The sequence below is a fragment of the Neltuma alba genome, unplaced genomic scaffold (genome assembly GCF_004799145.2).
Source record: "Neltuma alba isolate B1F8T4 unplaced genomic scaffold, ASM479914v2 tig00011578_pilon, whole genome shotgun sequence".
NCBI lineage: Eukaryota > Viridiplantae > Streptophyta > Magnoliopsida > Fabales > Fabaceae > Neltuma > Neltuma alba.
In genome coordinates this window covers 201,808-227,646 of record NW_021636231.1, presented here as the reverse complement: position 1 = coordinate 227,646, position 25,839 = coordinate 201,808, and the positions used below count along the sequence as shown (strand labels likewise).

General features: G+C 33.4%; 2 protein-coding genes across 5 annotated transcripts; both read left to right on the top strand.

Annotated features, from left to right (window-relative positions):
• Nucleotides 1-4,466: 4,466 nt before the first annotated feature.
• On the top strand, nt 4,467-25,667 carry LOC114715175 (putative disease resistance RPP13-like protein 1). Of its 4 annotated transcripts, none has more exons than XR_003737527.1 (3): nt 4,467-7,159; nt 8,195-8,305; nt 25,434-25,667. XR_003737527.1 is itself a non-coding variant. In XM_028899972.1 (2 exons), exon 1 carries the CDS (start codon nt 4,654-4,656, stop codon nt 7,135-7,137), a length of 2,484 nt encoding a protein of 827 aa, XP_028755805.1. In that variant the 5' UTR covers nt 4,467-4,653; the 3' UTR covers nt 7,138-7,159; nt 25,142-25,246. The 4 variants fall into 4 exon arrangements, 1 of the variants encoding a protein (XP_028755805.1); XR_003737526.1 differs by lacking the exon at nt 25,434-25,667 and adding an exon at nt 8,498-8,616; XR_003737528.1 differs by lacking the exons at nt 4,467-7,159; nt 25,434-25,667 and adding exons at nt 8,036-8,091; nt 8,498-8,611.
• Nucleotides 20,644-24,296, top strand: LOC114715189 (putative disease resistance RPP13-like protein 1). Its single transcript, XM_028899985.1, has one exon. The coding sequence runs from the start codon at nt 20,646-20,648 to the stop codon at nt 24,294-24,296; it is 3,651 nt and encodes a 1,216-aa protein (XP_028755818.1). The 5' UTR covers nt 20,644-20,645.
• Nucleotides 25,668-25,839: the final 172 nt, after the last annotated feature.

The following is a 25,839-nucleotide window of genomic DNA, read 5'->3' as shown; positions in this document are numbered from 1 at the left end:
GAGGTGAATAAAGAACCTTATATATTTTGAGAAGGTGATGAAGAACTACTTGGTCCAGAAGTACCATATCATATCTTATCAGTTATGCATGATGTCACATATTATTTGCTGTTAACTTACTGTTAAGATATAGTTCTTCACGAAAGACATTGGAATATAATTCTAGATTCCTTTTTTATCCACATGTTGTTAATTCCAGATGAAGCATTTCATGATATTCAAAAGATGGTGAAATATATATCTAGCAAATCCATTCCAGTGAAAATCTAGCAGATTTGTTCACCAAGTCACTTCTTTGTATGATATTTGAAAAGTTTGTTCATGATATCAGATGTCACAGACTCAAGAATATCAATTGATGTTATCAAGAGGGGGAGTTAATACACGCTGTACTTTTTTTTCCTTGTCTATGGATTTTTCCCATTGGGTTTTCCTAGCAAGTTTTTTAATGAGGCAGCATCAAATAGTGTATCAGTGAATATGTACTCTTTTTCTTCTACTAGGTTTTTATCCCGCAAGGTTTTTTCTAGTTGAAGTTTTTTAATGAGGCACATACATTATATAATGGACATCCAAGGGGGAGTGTTATGAATATTATAACATGTGGATGTCCATCTCCTCTTTTTCCTCTTCCTCATCCTCTCAACTTCATCATCAATTCCCATTACTTACACTAGGCATTAATCTTCCACTACTCCATTACCTTTCCACTATGCTTTTAATCTTGTAACTCCCCCCACTCAAATTCATATGGTTTATTGTCCACTATCTATCATTTAAGTACAAATGTAACTTATGTGTAAAACTATGCCTATAAATAAGGCATGTCATTGTATTGTGATATAAGTGAAGCAAGTGAAGGAATACAATATCATTCTCTCATTTTCTTGTCTGCTTCTCTTCTCCAATGTACTTTCATTGTTGGTTAATTTCATATCACAAATGCTTTTTTTCTAAATACAAATTATCTGCGAGGTATTTAATAAGCTTTTTATGATTTTATCCTTATCAGCTTAATAAATGTAAAGAAAAATAATGTAAATAGGTAAAAGAAAATATATATATATAAAAAAGTTAAGACGTATTCAACATCTCAAAATATTTTTCATGTGCGTCAAATACCATAAAGTCTTGGTATTGAATGCACCAAAAACTATTTTAAGAAGCTAGACATACATAAAAAAAAAAATATTTTAGGGTATTGGATGTATCAAAAAGTACTTCATCATGTTGGGTGTATTTAAAAAGATATTTCAGAGTATTAGATACACCATAAAATATTTTAAGGTACTTGATGTTCTTGAGAAAATACTTGGAGGTGCTAAATGCCCATTAACCTTTTTATAAGAACAAATATGAAAAAAAAATATCAATTTAATACATTTATTGATTTGTGAGTTTGTGATCTAAGTGACTTATAAATAGGAACATAGTGGTACTATCTTTTGTCCTAAATAATAAATATAACAACTAGTTTGTTATGCAACTTATAGTATAAATTAGCTCTTATATTTAGAGCAGGAGGTACTAATATCACTCCACTTTTGCTCAAACCTTCTGTCCTTAATATTATTTGTTTTCCAACAACTAAATTTTAATTAACTCCTCGGTAGAGAAATATCTATAAAAGACACTAATTTAAATGTAAAAAATTATACTCTAAATACAATCTCTCCCTTTTGCATTCCTTTTTACATTCAGAATTTAAAAACATCTGAATAAAATACCCTTCCAATCATAAATATAACACTCATTCATTAATATAAATTATAATATAAAATAAGTTTTATATTTATGACACGAGGGAGTATTATTTCAGGTAAAAATATTAGATGACATAAAGAACATTTCATCATTTCCCCAAAAGCATTTACCAGTTCCTATTCAACTACCTTCCTCGAAAAAAAATTTCAGAATTCAGAAACATGCATAATTATTACTTCCTCCTGTTCAAAATTTTGTTATCAAATAACTGAATTATACACCTCAAAAGATTAATTAAAATTTATTAAAGACAATTAACACATAAAAAGTGAAACTTTTTTCTTAAAATATCTTTATTCTTCAATTTTTTATTCTAATAATAAATTTATAATAATTTTATTTTAGTGCTCTTTAAAATTTTTGAATTAGACATATATTTATATTTATATTATAATAAATGCATATTTATTTTTATAATTTTAAAATCCGAATTAAAAGAATAAAATTTCCTAAAAACTTAATATAATTGAAATTAATTTTATTTGAACCAACTATTAAATATTTACTTATTTCATAATTATATAAAAATTAATTTAAATTTACAATCAATATTTTATATTTCAGTATCATTTATTTAATTAAGTTAAGTTATATTATAAATAAAAGGATTAAGATGCATCCAGCACCCTGAAGTATTTTCTCAGGTGCATCCAGCATCCTAAAGCATTTTGTGGTGCATTCAACACCCCCGAAGTATTTTTTAGGGGCACCCTGCACCTTGAAGTATTTTTTTTTGCCTTGGTACTGGATGCCCCAAAAAATATTTTTACGTGCTGGATGCACCTAAAAAAATACTTCAGAGTACTGGATGCACTACAAATTACTTCAGAGTGTTAAATGCACCTGATAACATACTTCGGGGTGCTGAATGCACCACAAAATACTTTAAAGTATTGGATATACCTGAGAAAATATTTCAGGGTGCTAGATGTACATTAACTCTAAATAAAGTTAAAAAATATAGAGAGGTGACGTGATTAAAAATCATGTAAAATTATAAGGATATGATAAAAAGAACTATTTCCTCTTTCCCTAGCTCTTGAAAAGTAATTTTCTTATCGTTAATCAACGACCACCTCTTATTCTAAAGTGACGAAGAAAACTACTGCATTTATTAATCTCTTATAAATCTCTGTCTTGTGAATGAGTTTCAGTTTTCACTCGGAAAAGAAAATTCTCTAAACATGCAATTACTCCATGCGTACATAACATGACTCATTTTAAATAATTTATCAAAATAATAAATGATAATTAACTCATTAAATCTGTTTTAAATTTAATTTTTTTTAATTTTACCCATATCAAGTGAGATTGTAAAGGTCAGTTGGACATTGTCCAATAAAAACGTACCACCTCAATTAATTGGAGGCCCACAAGTCTTTGTGTTTTTGTTTTTTTTGCCCGAATTCTGCTACAAGCCGCTCATATGAAAATGACTCCCATAGACTGACATAATGATTGAGTTGGTGTGTTTTTATTGAACAACATTCAAGCGACGTGGTGGTCTAAGAGCACCTAAGAATTTCTAGCCACTTGTAGTAGATGGGAGTACTTCCCTGTTGGTGTCGTTTTGCTGAGAAATATTTAGCACACGGAATTGCGTTTTGGATATGCAATGAAATCAAATAAATTGAGTCTCGTGTCTGTATTAATTCATTTTCCCTCCGGCAAGTCTGGGAGTATCTTCACTGTCTTCAGAAATATCACCCATTCCCGAAGAGATCATGGCTGCGTCATTTGTAAGTGGAGCTCTTCTCTCTGCTGCCTTCAATGTGCTTTTGGAGAGATTAACGCCTGAGCTGACAGAATTAATCAACAAAATCGGAGGAAAGAAGCGGGATCACAAGTTGCTTAATCATTTGAAGCCATCCTTGATTGCTGCAAGAGCTGTGCTCAACGATGCAGAACTCAAACAATTCACGGATCCTGCTGTGAAAGATTGGCTAGATGAACTCAAAGATGCTGTTTATGACTTGGAAGACTTGATGGATGAGATTTCCACCCGAGCTGCCACTCAGAAAAAGGTGAGCTATTTCTCCTTTGCTTCTCTTAGTCTGGGAGATACAAGCATGGCAAATAAGTTAGAAGTTATCAGCGATAGAATTGAATATATTGTGGGGCAAAAAGATGCTCTTGATTTGAAGAAGAGAACTGGAACGGGTCTGGAAACTCTGTCCTGGAGGTCTCCAGTTACATCTCATGTGGAAGTCTCTGAAGTGTACGGGAGGACGAAAGAAAAAAAAGATATAATTAAGCTGATGTTTAGTGGTGAGGGTGGTCCGTTGTCTGTAATTCCCATTGTGGGCATGGGCGGGGTAGGGAAGACCACCTTAGTTAATTTAGTTTATAATGATGTCAAGCAAAAATTTGATCTTACCGCATGGGTTTGTGTTTCTGAAGCATTTGATCTTTTGAAAATAGCACAGACCATAATAAAATCTATCAATCCTGATTTTGTCTGTGAGAACTTGGATTTGAATCTTCTTCAGCTTCATCTGGCGAAGAAGTTAGAAAGGAAAACTTTTTTAGTTGTTCTTGATGATTTTTGGAATGACAACTACAATGATTGGAATACTTTGAAGACTTTGCTTCACAATGGAGTGGAAGGATGTAAAATTCTTGTTACAACTCGCCTAGAGCGTGTTGCCTTGATGGTCAAAACAATCTCATCATTTTATTGCCTAGATATCATGTGACAAAGATTGTTTGTCAATTTTTGCTGCACATGCTTTCTATTGTAAAGATTCAACTGTGAATTCATGCTTAGAAAAAATTGGAAGTGATGTTGCTAGTAAGTGTAAAGGATTGCCTTTGGCTGCAAAGGTGCTTGGGGGACTTTTTCGATCAAAGCCTCACTTTGAAGACTGGAATAATATATTAAAAGGATCGATGTGGGATTCATTGGACGATAAGATCATTCCAGCTTTGAGAGTTAGTTATTATTATCTCCCTCCCAATTTAAAACAATGCTTTGCCTTTTGTTCTTTATTCTCGAAGGATTATCAATTTGATAAGGAAGAATTAATCTTGATGTGGATGGCAGAAGGTTTCTTGCAACCGTCAAAGCGAAATATGACTTTAGAAGAAGTTGGTCAAGAGTACTTTGATTATTTAACTTCAAGATCATTCTTTCAACCCTTATTGCCTAAAAATGATATGTCCTTTGGGATGCATGATCTCATTCATGAGTTAGCAACTCATGTTGCTGGAGACTTTTACCTTAGATTAGGGGAGAATGGAAACAAAATTGGTAATAAGACACGTCATTTATCTTGCAACTTTCAATATTATCCATGCTTAAGTCGTGAGGTTTTTCAAAAATCAAAAGGCATACGAACATTTATAGGATTGGATTTTTTCAATGTCCCTAGGTCTATTGGAAATGCTTCTCATATTGTATCATCAAATTTGAAGCACTTGCGGATGCTGTCACTTGAGGGTTTGCGGTCCTTAAAGATAGTTCCTGACTTAATCGGGGAATTTATCCATTTGCGCTATTTGAATCTATCATTTACAAGTATTAGAAGTTTGCCTAATTCAATCTGCAAGTTGTTTAATTTACAGACGTTGAAGTTGCGTGGATGTTCATATCTTGAGATGCTACCAAGTGACATGAAAGATCTTGTAAATCTTCGGTATTTGGATCTATCTTTCTCAAAGAAGATTGTAAGTTTGCCCGACTCATTGTGCGAATTATACAATCTACAAACATTGCAGTTGCCATGTTGTGATTCTTTGAAGATGCTGCCAAGAGATATGCAAGATCTTATAAACTTGCGACATCTTGATGTAAGAGGCACTAACTTGAAAGAAATGCCGAGGGGATTGGGTAGCTTAAAAGATTTGAAAATTTTAAGTAAATATGTTGTGGCCGAAGACCAAGGGACCGGAATTGGAGAATTGGGAGGAATGTCAAATTTGAAGGGTTTGATTGAAATTAGTAAATTGGAGATTGTCAAGAATGGAAAAGAAGCCTACGAGGCGAGGATGATGGAGAAGAAGCACATTAAAGGGTTAACATTATCATGGTCTAGAGATGGTGACGTGGAAGACACACGAACTGAGAGAGATATTTTGGGAAATCTTCAACCTCATTGGGATTTAGAAGATTTGGAAATTAGAAATTATAGGGGCACGATATTTCCGGATTGGTTAGGAAGCCATTGCTACTTGAACATGACTATGTTGCAATTGGTAGGGTGCAAAAACTGTTGCATGCTTCCAACCCTTGGACGGCTCCCCGCTCTAAAGGAATTAAGAATTAATGGATTAAATGGGGTAAAAATAATTGGTGATGAGTTGTTGAAGGGAGATGATTGTGCTTCCATAATACCATTTCCATCCCTTGAAGTTCTCGATTTTTCTTCGATGACTTCATGGGAACAATGGCATTCCATTAACATGGAAGCTTTCCCTAAGCTCCAAATACTCAGAATATATGATTGCCTCAAGTTAATTGGAAATTTACCTCGCCAGTTGCTTTCTTTAGAAACTCTGGAGATTGATCGTTGTCCATTTTTTTGTTCTAGTATTCCGAGGTGTCCCAAACTTCATAAACTAGCGATAGATGGAAGTGAAAATGTGGGGTGGCAACAGCAAGAGTTACCTTCATGCCTTTGGGAGCGAGAGATTGTAGGATGTCGGATGTTGGAATCAATGGCAGAGCCACTCTCCAAACATTCGCATTTACAACAATTAACTATCTCTGGTTACTCTAATATATCACCTCCAATTATTCATTTGCCCCAGTCATTACAATATTTACGGGTACGATTGTGTGAAAATGTTGATTTTGTGATGAGTTCAACTTCTCCTCTTCAAAATCTCCAGTCTATCAGTATTGCATTGTGTAATTTTGTGAAATTTATGTGGGATGACATGGAAGGCCTTCTCCCGAATTTAAGAAAGCTAAGCATTGAGCATTGTGATGAGATGGAAGCATTTCCAGAAGGGATCCTTGTGGCAAGTTTGAGGGAACTTATTATTGTAGGTAGTAGTAAGCTATTATCCCATCAAGCAGAGTGGCACCTCCCAAGTAATATCACTTACCTTCGTATGTATCGCTATAGTAAAGTGAAGTGTTTCCCAGAGGGGTGTTTTCTTCCTGCCACTCTAACCACCCTAGAACTCAATGGCTTTGATTGCTTGGAGACATTGCATTGCACAGGACTTCAACACCTAACCTCTCTCCAACGTCTAAAGATCATCTATTGTCCCAAGCTGGAGAAAATGTCAGGAGAAAAGCTGCCTACTTCTTTAAGAAAGCTTCACATTTGGGGATGTCCGTTGCTTGAAGAAAAATACCTCAGCAAGGATGAACAATTTTTCCGCCAGATATCTCACATCCCAAACATCAATCTATTCACGGTATGAGATACAATTAATTATGGATCAGGTATTTATCGTCCACACTCATGTTCCCAACTATTGCATTTTATTTTCTACTACTTCATACATGCATTCACAGACCATTATGCTTCCATATAATTAAATTTTCCTCAATGGTGTTAATTTACTTGCATTGTTGGAATCACTACTTGCATAGGTTAATCTTTTGATCATTTATATGATACTTACAAAATCATTTGTTTCTCGATACGCTCTGGATTCCAGCTCGCTCTCTGTTTCTATAAACCTACCTTGCCTATTTTTCTTTACCTTGTTTTTTCATCTCTCCCCCCCTCTTACATAAGCTCATCAGGTCTATATATTATTGGAAATGACCATTTAACTAGCTGCTTATATACTGAGACAAAAAGCATGATTATTATCTTTGGAGATAAGAAAACAATTATTTTTTCAGAACAATCACGTGAAAGTGCTCATTGATAAAAATGAATGACAATTCTAGTAGTTCACTGTATTACTCGTGTTTAGTTTAGTTTTTCTTCCTATAATTTCATATGTTGCGTATATTCAATGACTTTATACTTTGTTTTTGTTATTTTCCTTTCCAAATTTTGACTCTTAGAATTAACTTAAAGTATTATGATTTGGAAAACTTCATGAACTTAATAGCGGCGGCAATCTCATATGTCTGTATTAAATAATTCTAGATATATTTGATGACAGAATGATGAGTTTCCATAAACAACTGATGTGGCTTAAATTATTATTCATTACTTTAGTTACTCTTATTACATATCCTGCACTGAAGCATAAACCATTTAACACCTTTACATACATAGTCCATCATACTCACATTTCCATCACTTCACAGATTACAAAAGCAATCCACTTGGTCTCAAAATTATGCAGAAGTGCAGATTCTTCTAAGCTTATACCAATCATGTAATGAGGAATTATTGGCAAAAAATAATCATGAAGGTACACTTCTAGACAAGTTTATGTCTACATAACAAATGCCATTTCTTGTTTCTTTTTTTAAATCTACTCTGATTGAGTTTTTCTTTTTATGGGGTTGTTGCAGATAGAGTCCAACATGGTTAGTTCTAATTGGTAAAAGCAAACCCAATGCTTCTTCTTTGCAAGGGGTAATGCTGCAATTAAGATCCCCTTCATATATTCCTATTCTAAAGAGGTTTGAACTAAACCAAAGCCTTTGATTTTCTTCTTTCTCTCATAATCTGCTTGTTTAACTTACTTTTCTATACCCTATATTTTCCTTTGATTCTTATTAACTAGACGATCTTCATTTTCATTGCTTTTTTTTCTCTCCTTCTCCCTCACTTCCTTGGGCTGTCTCTAGATTTATCATGTGCTTAAAATGCAGCACCAGCAAGAATGACAGCAAGGGATTTGCAGACCTGAAGTCTTGAACCTGTGCTGATGAAATCCATCCTCTTTCTTGGACAGAATATTCTCTGATTTTGTGGAATTTTTTTTTTTGGTGGCTCGGGTGCATTATTATGTTGTTTTCAAAGAAACTTTTGGTGAAAGTGTGTGTGATGAATCTGTATTCTGCATATAGTGGCTTTTTTTTCCGCTTGCTTAAATGTTGCGACGAAGATGTGTATAATTTAATGTGAATACTTATCACTTGTAAAATTCTCAGGCTTCATGCTTGGGGAGAGGATATAGGATTCATTTTTTTTTTATCCGAACCTCTATATATCGTGGTGTCATTCTATTATATTTAAATCATCGAAGGAAAATGATAGTTTCAAGAAATCAAGCATGCTTGAAATCAACGTTACTACACTTAAGTTTAACGGACAAAGCACAAGCATGTTTAGAAAGCTTTTAGCTAATATCCAGACATTTTCAATACAATTTATATATGCATGTGGAATTATCTATCTGTATATATCTTAGAAAATAACCAGTTGAGTTGATATATAGAGTTTTCACAATATAAGATATCACAAACAAAGCTCATATATAGAAGAAAGAATAATCAAAATTTCCTCTCTTTTTTTCCCACTCTTTATCTTACACACAATCACCACAGAGCAATATCCCCAACAAAACGATATTTAATGAGAACATATACTAAATTGTTATGAATATAATAATATCTTTGTGGATGTTGATATATCTCCCACTATCTCTTATATCTCTTATAGTTTCTAATATCTCTCATTATCTCTATATCCCTCAATTATCTCATATTATCATGTAATCTGTAGATTCTATCGAAGGTGTAAAGCTGTGTCTATAAATAGAGGCCATGTATAATGTATTGAGCACACTTGAATGGAATGAGAAATACTCTCTCTTCTTGATCCTCTCTTCCTCTGTATGATTCTTTTCTCTATTTCTTTTTTATTTATAACACGTTATCAACACGAAGCTCTAATCAAGGTACGTATAGTATACTTTTCTACCCCATCATAATTTTAGAGCATCATCTTTATTATTTTTCTAGAGTATCATTTGCTCTGTTCAAATAAAAATACCTCAAGCATCATATATATGGTGTTTCAGAGTATCCGTATTCCTATTCAATTTATCTAGGATAATCTAAGCCATTATATGGAATTAAAAGGATTATCTACCATTGTTTTAACATAGGGTTCCATGACTATAATGGGAGATTTTTTTCCCCCCTCTATTTCTTATTGACATGATGTCACTATTTCGATGGAACCCGAAGTTTCAATAGATACTAGTAATATCCATAAAGATTTACCATCTAAAGTTAAATGGCTAGAAGTCATATAATTTTAAGTTTTCATCTCATTGTAATTAAATGACCAAAAGCCATATAACTCAGATTTTCCATTCTTTTCAAATTAAATGGCTAAAAGCCATATGATTTTGATTTTCTATATTATAGCCAGAAGCTATACAACTTTGAGTTTTTATCTTATGGCTAGAAGCTATATATATATAGGGTTAATTCTCTATTTTTTTAAATGACTTGAAGCCATATATATTTGATATTTTATCTTGTTAAATAACTCAAAGTATTTAGGTATAAATTTTTCATCTTATGGCTAGAAGCCATATATATTTGATTACTGTTATCTTATTAAATGGCTAGAAGTCATGTAATTTGAATTTTCTATTTTATGGCCAAAAGCCATATATATAATTTTGTTTTATCTTATTAAATGGCTAGTTGCCATAGAAATTTGATTTTCTATCTTACAGTCAAAAGCCGTAGATATTTGATTTTTTTATCTAATTAAAAGGCTAGAAGCTATATAATTTGTATTTTCTATTTTATGGCCAGAAGCCATATGTATATTTAATTTTTCTTTATTTATATATATCATGTTGAAATTTTTATTTTATAGCCAGAAGCCATTTATATATATTTAAATTTTCTTTTATCTTATTAAATGGTTCGTATTCATATAATCTTGATTTTCTATCTTATGACTAGAAGTCATAAATATTTAATTTTGTTATTTTATTAATTGGCTTGAGGCCATATGACATCAAAGTTTTATCTTATGGTCAGAAACCATATATCTTTAATTTTTTATTTTGAAATTAAATAGCTAGATGCCATGTATCTTTATTTTCTTTATTAAATGGCATGAAGCCATATAGTTTTGATTATGAGAAGGATCATTACATAGTTTGTTTATTAAAAAAATTATGACAATTAGAATTATAAATAATGTAGCCCAGAAGACTAATGACTATATAGTGAAGGATGTATTGGTAAAAGAGTTTATCTTTTCTCTTTATTTCATGTTACATTTAATTAATTTGAAATTCAAGTTTTATTTTTATCTTATTCTCATATATTTTTGACATTCAATTTGACATTTATTAATATTATAATTTTCTTATTACTAAATGGCCAGCAGCCATTACACTTATGTTATTGAATGACATGAAAATAATAATTTATGATGTTTTTAAAACCCTGAAGGCTTATGGTTTAAATATGAAGTGACACAAATAATCTTTAAAAATATATATAATTTCCAATATAGAGTCTTAAAGACTAATCCCTGAAGGCTTATGATTCAAATCTTCCTAACTATATAGCTTGATTTTAGTCCTTATTTTTTTTTGTTGAATTTATAAATTTATGAATAAGTTTTGAAGCATTACATAATATATACAAAGAAATAAAGTTTTTGAATAACAAAATATCGAGAAAATATATTTTTTGTTCAAAAAAAAAATACTTCATATTTTGAAAAAAAAAGGGTATAACAAAAAGTGAAGTATATCATATAGTGAAATAATAATATATTTTAGTTCCTGAAGAATTATATATAGCATTTTTTTGGAGGAACTATATGTAATCAAAAAATTGATATAGTTCCAGAAAGACTAATAACAAAATATTGATATAGTTCTAGAAGAACTAATAGCAAAATGTTGATATAGTTCTTGAAGAACTAGTAACAAAATCGATATAGTTTTTGAATAACTAATGTAATTCCCCCCATTATTTTTGTGGGCAGAAAAGAAATTGATAATGAAAAATTATGACCCACAAACATTTATATTAGAATATTTACTTATCAAAGGGTCTTAAGGTGATAGCTTAATTGGATTGAAATCTATTATTATATATGAATCAGGAAGCATTTGGATTTCCAAGTTAAAGATATGTTATTAGCTTACTATATATTATTCACTGTATTTGAAATACAGAAATAAGAAAAATACTTGAGGGGGAGATTGTTGAAATATAAGTGTGAATCATATTGGATAGAATTTGTTATTATTAATATTAATGTCATTCCTTATATTTCGTATTTTTTTTTAAAAAGGCTCCAGAAGAGTCAGTGACGCTCAACCTTCCATGAGTGCACAAGTCTTTATCATTAGGTAAAAGATGAAAAATAATGCTCTAGAAGAATATCTGCAATCAATATTAAAATTTGTATCCTAAAAGTGAATTCTACAAAAACACCTATTATTGAAATGAATCTCACACGTCTTCATAAAATTAACAAAAATTTCTTTGAGAGTAAAGAAGATACAAATTCCACATGTACATATATTTGTTTATTTATTTTTGTTAGGCACACATATGTGTCCTTTTATTAGAAATAAACGGTAAAGTAATAGCCCAATTCACATGAACCCAAAAAGATAGGGAAAATTACTGTAGAGTCCCACAGAAGAGAATTTACTACTGAAAGGTCCCATGAAATCATAAAATGTATATGAGGTCCCAAGGGACTTTATGGCAAAAAATTTCAAACGTGCAATTACTTTCTTGCCCTTCTGATTAAAGAAAGAAACTGAAGCACACGATTGAGAGAAAAAATCCTATCGGGTGTCATCTTCATGAAATCCGCCGCCGTCTCGTTCGTGTCCATCCTTGTGTGCTCCGACAGCTTCAATCTCCGGCGAGGTTTGTCAGTGTCTGCTCAATACATTGTCACTCGCTGCTCCGCACTCCGTCGGTCTCTGGTCCGCACTCAGGCCGTCTCTAGTTGGACGCCTCCAATCTCGTGCACGGTCCGTCGGTCGCTAGTTCGCACCCCACTACCAGCGAGCCTCGTGGGTTCCATCATCGATGACCTTCGCACCCCACCGCCGGCGAGCCTCTCTCTCTTGGTATATCATATTGATATTATCTATTACTAGTATATTTAGGTGAGGCGCTTCTCAGTTTCAGAGCAACAGTTGGCTATTGTGTAAGTTGTATTATTTAAATTTCGAAGTAATGTTGGCTATTGTCAATTGTTGTGCATAAGTTGTTATTACAGTGATCGAAGGTTGTCATTAACGACCCCATGACCTGTCCTGTTATGTAGGATGGAAGACTTGTGTAAGTTGTATTATTTAAATTTTGAAGTAATGTTGGCTATTGTCAATTGTTGTGCATAAGTTGTTATTACAGTGATCGAAGGTTGTCATTAACGACCCCATGACCTGTCCTGTTATGTAGATGGAAGACTTGTGTAAGTTGTATAATTTAAATTTGAAGTAATGTTGGCTATTGTCAATTGTTGTGCATAAGTTGTTATTACAGTGATCGAAGGTTGTCATTAACGACCCCATGACCTGTCCTGTTATGTAGGATGGAAGATTTCTGTAAGTTGTATTATTTAAATTTTGAAGTAATGTTAGTTATTATCAATTGTTGTGCATAAGTTGCAATTAGCTAAGTGGAGCGATTCCAAATGAACTAGGAAACCTATCACAGCTCAGAAGTTCGTGAGTGCAGTATTTTAATGTAGTTTCTGGTTCATTTCATCCAATTTATGTTGTTATAAGGATGGACAAATCTCATTCATTCATCATATTCCTGTATTTTCTAGGGTTATATCAAGTAACTCCCTCAGTGGGAATATACTATTCTTTATATGTTGTAATTGGTTGCTCTGTATGTTGTCATTTACTATCCTGTATGTTGTCATTTACTACTCTATGTTGTCATTCACTAGTATATACGCTGTCAACTGCTTATTTGTATGTTGTGATTGGTTGGTGTGAAGGTTGTTATTGTCTTGTGTGTAGGTTGTCATTAGCCTCTGTTAGTTTGTCGCTTGCTTATGTATAAGTTGTAATTTCCTGCTGTTCTTGTTGTCATTCGATTTAGCGTGGATTGTCATTGGCTGCTGTGTATGTTGTGAATGGCACAAATGTAGGTTGTGATTGTCTGATGTGTAGGTTGTGACTGTATGCTGTGCATGTTGGATGCTTGTAATCCCCTCAAGAAATCCATGACTTGAAGGTTGGATGCTTGTGGTGGCTTGTAACTTATCAGAACAACCTGCATGGTGATCAAGTGCTGTCTTTGCTACGAGGAAACTCCCAAAGCAAGAAGAAGAAATAAACGATGAGCATAATTGTATTTAGTTTTTTTTATTTGACAGCTGAATGTAAAGTTCAGATTTTGTTTCTTTATTTGACCATGTAGTGATAGCTAGATGTTAAGATATGTTAATGTGTATTGACATCATTTACTGATTATGAAGTTTTTGTAATGACATTCATGTGTTTTGACAAAACAGGAAATTCTTCGTTCCATACACGGATCATGTCCACAAATGCAAACTAAATAAAACTGGATAAACAAATGGTAACCATGATGACATGATAGGCATATATCACAATCATCTCTGCCACATCCATTTACAACCTCAACGGGGGTTGTTGACAACCCGAAGACAAGTGGTTAACAACCTGGGCAGTGTCCCTGACAAATCACTCTGTGGGATGCCACAGCTTCTAAATAGATTGTATTATCAGCATATATAACGACCTTAAAAAAAAATTAAGAGCATTTTAAAGTTATTAACAGCTTTAATTGAACCCAATAGGATTACAGTAGATTTTTACTACAGCAATTCATTTACAACCTCAACAGTGGGTGTTGACAACCCGAAGAGAAGTGGCTAACAACCTTCGCAATGGGCCAAACAAATTTGTATGAAAACTTATCAGCAATGCTGTACCTATATAGTGCTTGTCTAAGGGCTACTGCATTAGGAAAAATTTATCCTTCTCCAATAACCAGACCCTTTCACTTTGTTGAATTCCTTTCCGAAATTGGGGTTGACATCACTTCTGAACCACATGGCAATGATAGTGGGTCTTCACTAAACACATTGGGTGGAGACATGGACAATGCATCTGAACCTTCGAACAAGTCTTCCATCCTACATAACAGGACAGGTCATGGGGTTGTTAATGACAACCTTCGATCAATGTAATAACAACTTATGCACAACAATTGACAATAGCCAATATTACTTCGAAATTTAAATTATACAACTTACACAAGTCTTCTATCCTACATAACAGGACAGGTCATGCATGGGGTCGTTAATGACAACCTTCGATCACTGTAATAACAACTTATGCACAACAATTGACAATAGCCAACATTACTTCGAAATTTAAATAATACAACTTACACAAGTCTTCCATCCTACATAACAGGACAGGTCATGGGGTCGTTAATGACAACCTTCGATCACTGTAATAACAACTTATGCACAACAATTGACAATAGCCAACATTACTTCGAAATTTAAATAATACAACTTACACAATAGCCAACTGTTGCTCTGAAACTGAGAAGCGCCTCACCTAAATATACCAGTAATAGATAATATCAATATGATATACCAAGAGAGAGAGGCTCGCCGGCAGTGGGGTGCGAAGGTCATCGATGATGGAACCCACGAGGCTCGCTGGTAGTGGGGTGCGAACTAGCGACCGACAGACCGTGCACGAGATTGGAGGCGTCCAACTAGAGACCGACTGAGTGCGGACCAGAGACCGACGGAGTGCGGAGCAGCGAGCGACAATGTACTGAGCAGACACTGACAAACCTCGCCGGAGATTGAAGCTGTCGGAGCACACAAGGATGGACACGAACGAGACGGCGGCGGATTTCATGAAGATGACACTCGATAGGATTTTTTCTCTCAATCGTGTGCTTCAGTTTCTTTCTTTAATCAGAAGGGCAAGAAAGTAATTGCACGTTTGAAATTTTTTGCTATAAAGTCCCTTGGGACCTCATATACATTTTATGATTTCATGGGACCTTTCAGTAGTAAATTCTCTTCTGTGGGACTCTACAGTAATTTTCCCAAAAAGATATTGGGTTGAAATTGAAACTAGCCCAGTTTGATATAGGACTAGGACAGACTCGTCTCAGTAACATGGGTGGGACGGAATTTTCATCTCGTGTCTCGTCAAAGTTAACAAGACCAAGAGGGGACATGGGACCGGATAGGATATCCAGTTTCTTTTTTCTTTTTTGACAAACCACTGTAATTCTAGGCCTAGATCTTGTTTTTTATGTTGTAATGTTTGTTTTTTATTAGGTTTCTGAAGATAAAATACTAAAAAAAATAATTACGTAGAAAGCCTAATTTATACATTCTGTAAACCTTGTAGCGGTTTTGTGATTGGTCCACATGACGATCTTAGGTGGTGGTTTCTTTTGCACCTTATTGGTTGTTGGGTGATGATGTGAGCCTCTTGTTATATAATGTAAAAAAAGTGTAAAAACAATACTGTGGAAAAGAACTATCATAAAAGAAATATTATATAATGGCCTTATAAATTATTTTATTAACGAATGAGATTTTTATTGAAATAATAATGCAACTTAAGAGTGGAAAATCATTATAAAAAACAATTATTCTTAAAAAATAAATTGAATAATCTAATAATAATTATTAGTAAGTAACTTTTAAAAAAAAAACCCGCGATTTGGCCTGCTCTCGTCCTAGTCACTGTTTTGTCCCATTCCGTAGTCGTCCCATCCCAAACTATTTTTTGTCCTATCCTTTTCTAAATTGACCTCGACCGAGACTAGGACAAGATGATCAGGATGGAACAAGTTAAAACCCCCCTAGAGACATTGTGTCACCGGAAGCATGCACTATCTTGACAAAAAAAAAAAGCAATTCTGTCAAATGTAATTTATAACTTAATTTATGTTTTTATTGCCAGGATAAATTAAATTTGGGGGAATTGCAATTAGATTTCAAGAAAGGGATTTAATTACTTTAAATCATTGACAACTTAGTAGCATGCAATGGCAAGTTCTAGTATAAAAAATGACAACTGGTTTATGTTGCTTATTTATTATTATTGAGATTTTTTGATAATTAAATTTTTTTCTTCAGCAACTCATAGTAGTTCTCCTATTAAATTTTATATTCAACAAATTAGCTGTGATTTATGGAAGAAAGTGCCCGCATAATTTTTAAGTTCAATTTGGAGGTACTTTCTTTGTGAATGATTAATACTACTACTTTACTACCTCAAAGGGGCTAGGAGTTGGGAACCGTGTTTAGATGGAATTTATTTTCAATCTCCATCGCAGTCTCTTCTTTCAAAATTCAACCCAGCATTAGTCGCCACATATTAAAATATACTCCTCTAGTTCTATTTATAAGGCACTTCCAACACGTTTCACACAAACCAAAAAAAACCTTAAACTGCATTAACTCCTCATTAAAATATAGCAACTTTCCAACTTTACCCCTATTTAATATATATCTTTTTCAAAAAAGTAACTATCTACATTATAATAAATGAAGGACAACATGGTAAAGTCATAGTAAAAAGTTAATGAGGTGACTTATAAATAGGACCAAAAAAAATTCTCTCTCTGCTCTATAAATAGGACCAGAGGAGTAATTAGCCTGGTTTGTTTCCTCAAAGAACGTTTCAGAAAAATGCGCTAAGGACAGGGGATTAGTATACAAGGACTAGGTTTGATATTTTTTTGTTTTTAATGATTCTTTTGTTGTACTCCCTCCTGTGAAGTAAGAAGTCTTATAAAGGAAAATTTTAGTCTAGAATATAAGAGATTGACAGGGTAATTAATGATATTTTTTTTTTTTTTTACTTTTATCCCTTGTATTCCCTGGCTTCCTTTTGTGAGGCATGTGGAGGAAGGGTTGATCGATCATTTTATTAATTATTTATCCACCTTTTCCTTTTTCTCCCTGTTTAATATTAAGGCAGCAGAGCATAAAATTTTTTAAGAATACATTTAATAATGACAAAATAAAAAACTTCTCCCTGCTGCTACTATAGAAAAGTAGAAAACTTTTAAACATATGCTTATTCCAAATCTTTTTACAGGTTACACTTTTTTAAAAAGTTAAGATGTATTTAACATCCGAAATATTTTTTCAAGTACATCTAATAGCTTAAAATATTTTTTCAAATGTATTCAGTATCTCAAAATATATTCTAGATACATTTAATATCTTAAAGTATTTTTTATGTACGTTTAGCACTCTGAAATATTCTTTTTACTTTAATATTAAAAATATTTGAGATAATAGATCACGTTAACTTTTTCTTAAATAGATCGGGTTACTTTTACCACTTACAAGGATGTCTAAATGCCAAACTTCGTGGGGTCGTTCTTTGAAGACAAGCAATTTTACCTCCATTATGAAGGGCCATAAGGTTGATGTTTTCCATATGTTTGTTCTTTTTTATTTATTTGGCCAAGAAATTTTTCGTGTTGTTTGGTGATTTGTCCTTTGTTTTATCAATAACAACAATAATTATTATTATTATTATAATAGTCATAATAATTTTTCATTAGTATTTCATTTAGAGGAATAAAGAGTGCAAAGTGAAAGAGTTGTATAGAACTCTACAATGATCAGCTGTTCCATCTGAACTATATATATATATATATCTCTGTTTGACACATGAAAATAATTAAAATTCTTAATCTCTTATTTTAATGACACTTATTTTTATATCAAATGGAAACTTTTTTTTTTTAATTTCAACTTAGAGAAGGATATTCTGGAGTACCAGATATGCATTCACATTAACATTTTTCTTTTGTCATATTTAAGGAGTGTTTGTATGAGGGGAAAGTTGATTTTCAAAAGCACTTTTTTATAAATCAAAATAAATTCCTCTACATATTTATTTTGTATACTGTAAAGACACTTTGAAAATCACGACGTTGTTTCTACACAAATACCTCTAATAGAATACTTGCTATAATTATTTTGATTTGGTTGGGCCACATGCTAGTCGCTAATCTATTATTTTTATATTTAAATAATAAATCTTTTGTCATATTTGTAGGCTTATAGGATAACGAGTCTTTGCTAGTATTGACCAAATATTAAAATGTAGTCAGCCTAGCAATAATTTAAGGAAGTTTCAGAGAAGAAAAGCTGAACCCACCGAAGGTAAGTAAACAAAGACTAATCATGTTAATTTTTTTTAATGATTCTTTTGTCGTAGTTAGATTATTATCATATAGATTATTGTTTTCTTAAAAAGTATATATTCTTTTGGGCCTTAATATAAAATTTGATTAAATAATTTGAGTAAATTAAGGATATTAATTAAATGGTTAACTAATATACTTTTTCTAAAACACTATAAATGTCTTTTTTAATTCCCTCATTTCCTTACTGTTAATTATTGTTGAGGAAATATCAATAAGATTAATTTGAAAAAATTAATAAACAGGTGAAATATATCTTATATATAAGATCAATATTAACTCTCTTGAGATTTTAAATTAAAAATCAGAAGGGGATATTAAATATAGAAACAAAATCACAAAATTGCTAAATTTTAATATACCAGATTTATTTATTTAGTTATTTTTGATTCGGATGAACATATCACAAGTGACTTGAAGAACAAAAAACATAAGAGAAATACTCCTTTAGTCCCATTCAATAAATGAATGGGAAAAGCGATTTGGGTATTTCCTGGAAAAATAACAATAGAAAATAGTCGCATGGTACAGCTGGAAAAGTGAAGCCGCGTGAAGACCAGGAAACAAAAAGTGAGTCTTCATTATGAAGGGTTACTTTGACAAGTTATGGGGATGTCTAAACGTCAAACCTCGTGGGGTCGTTCTCTGAAAACAAGCAATTCTACCTCCATTATGAAGGGCCACAAGGTTGAAGTTTTCCATATGTTCGTTATTTTTTAATTTCTTTGGCCAAGCAATTTCCATGTTGTTTGATGATTTTTCCCTTGTTTTATCAATAAGAATAATTATTATAACAGCCATAATAATTTTTCATTATTATTTTCCATGTTGTTTGATGATTTTTCCCTTGTTTTATCAATAATAATAATTATTATAACAGCCATAATAATTTTTCATTATTATTTCATTTAGAGGAATAAAGAGTGCATAGTGAAATTATGGTTAATTTGGACTGAGCTTGATGAGTTGTATAGAGGCACTATTAAATGATCACCTGTTCCATCTGAACTAAGATATAAATATATATATTTGTTTGACGCATGAAAATAATTAAAATTCTTAATCTCTTATTTTAATGACACTTATTTTTATATCAAATGGAAACCAACTTAGAGGAGGATATTCTGGAGCACCAGATAATGCATTCATATTCACATTTTTCTTTTGTCATATTCAGCGCTGGTCATTCTCGTGATAATGTAGATGCATTGTCCGGTGCTTCCATTTGCTTTCATAAATCACAACTAATTTGAAGAATTTAAAATCTTGAAGAATAATATTAAAAAATAAATTTCATTAAAATAAAAGATTAAGATTTTAATTTGGAATAATTGAAATTTGAACCACCAATTTGTCATGTTGAAATTTGGGATTTTTTTAGGATTTTTCCTATTTTGAATTTCGAGTCAACATGACTTCCAAAACCTGACTCTTCTCTTTAGGTGGTGAGGTATTATTTATTCCTAGTGAACGTCCCTCCAAGTTGAACTTAGAAATTACGTAGCACCTTCAACAAATCACAGCTAATCTAATAGGTATGACTTTGAATACGAGGGAATTGGAGAGAAAGAAAGGTAGAAAATTTTTTAACAAGTCTAATTTAAAAAATTAAAAAAAACAAGATGAAAAACTTTTAATTATTTTTTAATTAAAATTTTATAACTTCACTTTTTTTAATTTTTAAAATTCAGCTCATTAAATTTTTTTTTTATCTTTCTTTTCCTTCATTTTTCTCATACACAATGAACTACTAACTAATGCTTCTGAACGCACTAAAGAGACCAAAGAAAAATCAGTCATTCCCAAAGAGACCATGGCTGCGTCACTTGTTGGTGGACCTCTTCTCTCTGCTGTCTTCAATGTGCTTTTGGAGAGACTAACACCTGAGCTGACAGATTTGATCAACAAAATCGGAGGAAAGAAGCTGGATCACAAGTTACTTAATCATTTGGAGCCATCCTTGATTGCTGCAAGAGCTGTGCTCAACGATGCAGAACTCAAACAATTCGCGGATCCTGCTGTGAAAGATTGGCTAGATGAACTCAAAGATGCTGTTTATGACTTGGAAGACTTGATGGATGAGATTTCCACCCGAGCTGCCACTCAGAAAAAGGTGAGCTATTTCTCCTTTGCTTCTCTTAGTTTGGGAGATACAAGCATGGCAAATAAGTTAGAAGTTATCAGCGATAGAATTGAATATATTGTGGGGCAAAAAGATGCTCTTGATTTGAAGAAGAGAACTGGAACGGGTCCGGAAACTCTGTCCTGGAGGTCTCCAGTTACATCTCATGTGGAAGTCTCTGAAGTGTACGGGAGGACGAAAGAAAAAGAAGATATAATTAAGCTGATGTTTAGTGGTGAGGGTGGTCCGTTGTCTGTAATTCCCATTGTGGGCATGGGCGGGGTAGGGAAGACCACCTTAGTTAATTTAGTTTATAATGATGTCAAGCAAAAATTTGATCTTACCGCATGGGTTTGTGTTTCTGAAGCATTTGATCTTTTGAAAATAGCACAGACCATAATAAAATCTATCAGTCCTGATTTTGTCTGTGAGAACCTGGATTTGAATCTTCTTCAGCTTCATCTGGCGGAGAAGTTAGAAAGGAAAACTTTTTTAGTTGTTCTTGATGATTTTTGGAATGACAACTACAATGATTGGGATACTTTGAAGAGTTTGCTTCACAATGGAGTGGAAGGATGTAAAATTCTTGTTACAACTCGCCTAGAGCGTGTTGCCTTGATGGTCAAAACAATCTCATCATTTTATTGCCTAGATATCATGTCTGACAAAGATTGTTTGTCAATTTTTGCTGCACATGCTTTCTATTGTAAAGATTCAACTGTGAATTCATGCTTAGAAAAAATTGGAAGTGATGTTGCTAGGAAGTGCAAAGGATTGCCTTTGGCTGCAAAGGTGCTTGGGGGACTTTTTCGATCAAAGCCTCACTTTGAAGACTGGAATAGTATATTAAAAGAATCGATGTGGGATTCATTGGACGATAAGATCATTCCAGCTTTGAGAGTCAGTTATTATTATCTCCCTCCCAATTTAAAACAATGCTTTGCTTATTGTTCTTTGTTCCCAAAGGATTATGAATTTAATAAGGAAAAATTAATCTTGATGTGGATGGCAGAAGGTTTTTTGCAACCGTCAAAGCGAAACATGACTTTAGAAGAAGTTGGTCAAGAATACTTTGATGATTTAACTTCAAGATCATTCTTTCAACCCTCACCACCTGAACTTGATGTGTACTTTGGGATGCATGATCTCATTCATGAGTTAGCAACTCATGTTGCTGGAGACTTTTGCCTTAGATTAGGGGAGAATGGAAACAAAATTGGTAATAAGACACGCCATTTATCTTGCAACTTTCAATATTATCCATGCTTAAGTCATGAGGTTTTTCAAAAATCAAAAGGCTTACGAACATTTATAGGATTGGATTTTTTCAATCTCCCTAGGTCTATTGGAAATGCTTCTCATATTGTATCATCAAATTTGAAGTCCTTGCGGATGCTGTCACTCGAGGGTTTGCGGTCCTTAAAGATAGTTCTTGACTTAATCGGGGAATTTATCCATTTGCGCTATTTGGATCTATCGTGGACAGGTATTAGAAGTTTGCCTGATTCAATCTGCAAGTTGTTTAATTTACAGACGTTGAAGTTGCGTTCATGTTCATCTCTTGAGATGCTACCAAGTGACATGAAAGGTCTTGTAAATCTTCGTTATTTGGATCTATCTTTCTCAAAGAAGATTGTAAGTTTGCCTGACTCATTGTGCGAATTATACAATCTAGAAACATTGCGGTTGGGATATTGTGATTCTTTGAAGATGCTGCCAAGAGATATGCAAGATCTTGTAAACTTGCGACATCTTGATGTAGCAGGCACTAGCTTGAAAGAAATGCCGAGGGGATTGGGTAGCTTAAAAGATTTGAAAATTTTGTGTAAATATGTTGTGGGCGAAGACCAAGGGACCGGAATTGGAGAATTGGGCGGAATGCCAAATTTGAAGGGTGGGATTGAAATTAGTAAATTGGAGATTGTCAAGAATGGAAAAGAAGCCTACAAGGCGAGGATGATGGAGAAGAAGCACATTAAATGGTTAGCATTATCATGGTCTAGGGATGGTGACGTGGAAGACACACGAACTGAGAGAGATATTTTGGGAAATCTTCAACCTTACTGGGGTTTAGAAGATTTGGAAATTAGAAATTATAGGGGCACAATATTTCCGGATTGGTTAGGAAGCCATCGCTACCGGAACATGACTATGTTGCAATTGACAGGGTGCGAAAACTGTTGCATACTTCCCCACCTTGGGCAGCTTCCGGCTCTAAAGGATTTAAGAATTAATGGATTAAATGGGGTAAAAAGAATTGGTGATGAGTTGTTGAAGGGAGATGATTGTGCTTCCATAATACCATTTCCATCCCTTGAAGTTCTCGATTTTTCTTCGATGACTTCATGGGAACAATGGCATTCCATTAACACGGAAGCTTTCCCTAAGCTCCGAATACTCAGAATATATGATTGCCCCACGTTAATTGGAAATTTACCTCCCCAGTTGCCTTCTTTAGAAACTCTGGAGATTGAACGCTGTCCATTTTGTTGTTCTAGTATTCCGAGGTGTCCCAAACTTCAAAAACTAGCGACAATTGGAAGTGAAAATGTGGGGTGGCAAGAGCAAGAGTTACCTCCTTCCCTTTTCAAGCTAAAGATTACAGGATGTCGGATGTTAGAATCAATGGCAGAGGCACTCTCTAAACCTTCGCATTTACAACAATTAACTATCACTGGTTGCTCTAATATATCACCTCTAACTATTCATTTGCCCCAGTCATTACAATATTTACGGGTACATTTGTGTGAAAACGTTGATTTTGTGATGAGTTCAACTGCTCCTCTTCAAAATCTCCAGTCTATCAGTATTGCATCGTGTAATTTTGTGAAATTTATGTGGGATGACATGGAAGGCCTTCTCCCGAATTTAAGAAAGCTAAGCATTGAGCATTGTGAGGAGATGGAAGCATTTCCAGAAGGGATCCTTGTGGCAAGTTTGAGGGAACTTATTATTGGAAGCAGTGGTAAGCTATTATCACATCAAGCAGAGTGGCACCTCCTGAGTAATATCACTTACCTTCGTATACAGGGTAGATATGACATCAGGTGTTTTCCAGAGGGGTGTTCTCTTCCTACCACACTTACCACTTTGGAACTCTATTTCTTTAAGGAATTGGGGACATTGAATTGCACAGGACTTCAGCACCTGACCTCTCTTCAACATCTAAAGATCATGTATTGTCCCAAGTTGGAGAAAATGTCAGGAGAAAAGCTGCCTGCTTCTTTAAGAAAGCTTCACATTTATGAATGTCCGTTGCTTGAAGAAAAATACCACAGCAAGGATGAACAACTTTTCTACCAGATATCTCACATCCCAAACATCAATCTATTCTGGAAATGAGATACAATTAATTATGGATGAGGTATTTATCGTCCACACTCATGTTCCCAACTTTTACATTTTATTTTCTACTACTTCATACATGCATTCACGCACCATTACACTTCCATATAATTAAATGTTCCTCAATAGTGTTAATTTACTTGCATTGTTGGAATCACTTCTTGCATCGGTTAATCTTTTGATCATTTATATGATACTAGCAAAATTATTTGTTTCCAGGTACGCTCTGGATTCCAGCTCCCTCTCTGTTTCTGTAAACCTACTTTAGCTATTTTTCTTTGCCTTCTTTTTTCCTCTCCCCCCCCTGCATAAGCTCATCGGGCCTATATATTAATGTAAATAACCATTTAACTGACTGCTTATACGTTGAGATAAAAAGCATGATTATTATCTTTAGAGATAAGAAAACACTTATTTTTTCAGAACAATCACGTGATTTTAACTAACTAATTAAACCTATTATAAGCATTTTTTTTTTGTTGGAACTGAAAGTGCTCATTGATAAATTCTAGTTGTTTGCTGTATTACTCGCGTTTAGTTTAGTTTTTCTTCCTATAATTTAATATGTTGTGTATATTCAATGACTTTACACTTTGTTTTTGTTATTTTCCTTTCCAAATTTAAGTGACTATAAGGGTGACTCTTAGAATTAACTTAAAGTATTATAATTTGGAAAACTTCACGAACTAAATAGTGGCAGCAATCTCATAGGAAATTATAATTTGAAATAATCATGAAGGTACACTTCCAGACAAGTTTATGTCTACATAACAAATGCCATTTCTTGTTTCTTTTTTTAAATCTTCTCTGATTGAGTTTTTCTTTTTATGGGGTTGTTGCAGATAGAGTCCAACATGGGTAGTTCTAATTGGCAAAAGCAAACCTAATGCTTCTTCTTTGCAAGGGGTAATGCTGCAATTAAGATCCCCTTCATATATTCCTATTCTAAAGAGGCCTGAACTAAACCAAAACCTTTGGTTTTCTTCTTTCTCATAATCTGCTTGTTTAATTAACCTTTCTACCCTATATTTTCCTTTTATTCTTATTAACTAGACGATCTTCATTTCCATTGCCTTTTTTCTTTTCCCCCCTTCCTTGGGCTATCTCTAGACTTATCATATGCTTAAAATGCAGCATCAGCAAGAGTGACAGCAAGGGATTTGCAGACTTGAAGTCTTGAACCTGTGCTGATGAAAATTGACAGAATATTCCCTGATTTTCTGGATTTTTTTTTGTGTGGCTCGGGTGCATTATTCTTTTTTTTTTTCCAAAGAAACTTTTGGTGAAAGTGTGTGTGGTGAATCTGTACTTCTGTATATAATGGCTTTTTTTTCTGTTTGCTTAAATGTTGGGATGAATATGTGTATAATGTATCGTGAATACTTATCTATTAATATATAAAAGTAGAGTACAAGGCAGGAGTTGCTGGTAGCATGACACGTGGCATCCTCTATGTGTAGATAAATGGTTTTCTTTTTCTTTTTTCTTTTTGGTAAAAGTTATGTTCCTACCCATGTTCTGCACGTCCCTACACATAACT

Coding starts and splice junctions, on each gene's coding strand:
- LOC114715175 (XM_028899972.1), top strand. CDS start 4,654: ATGTGGGATTCATTGGACGATAAGATCATTCCAGCTTTGAGAGTTAGT.
- LOC114715189 (XM_028899985.1), top strand. CDS start 20,646: ATGGCTGCGTCACTTGTTGGTGGACCTCTTCTCTCTGCTGTCTTCAAT.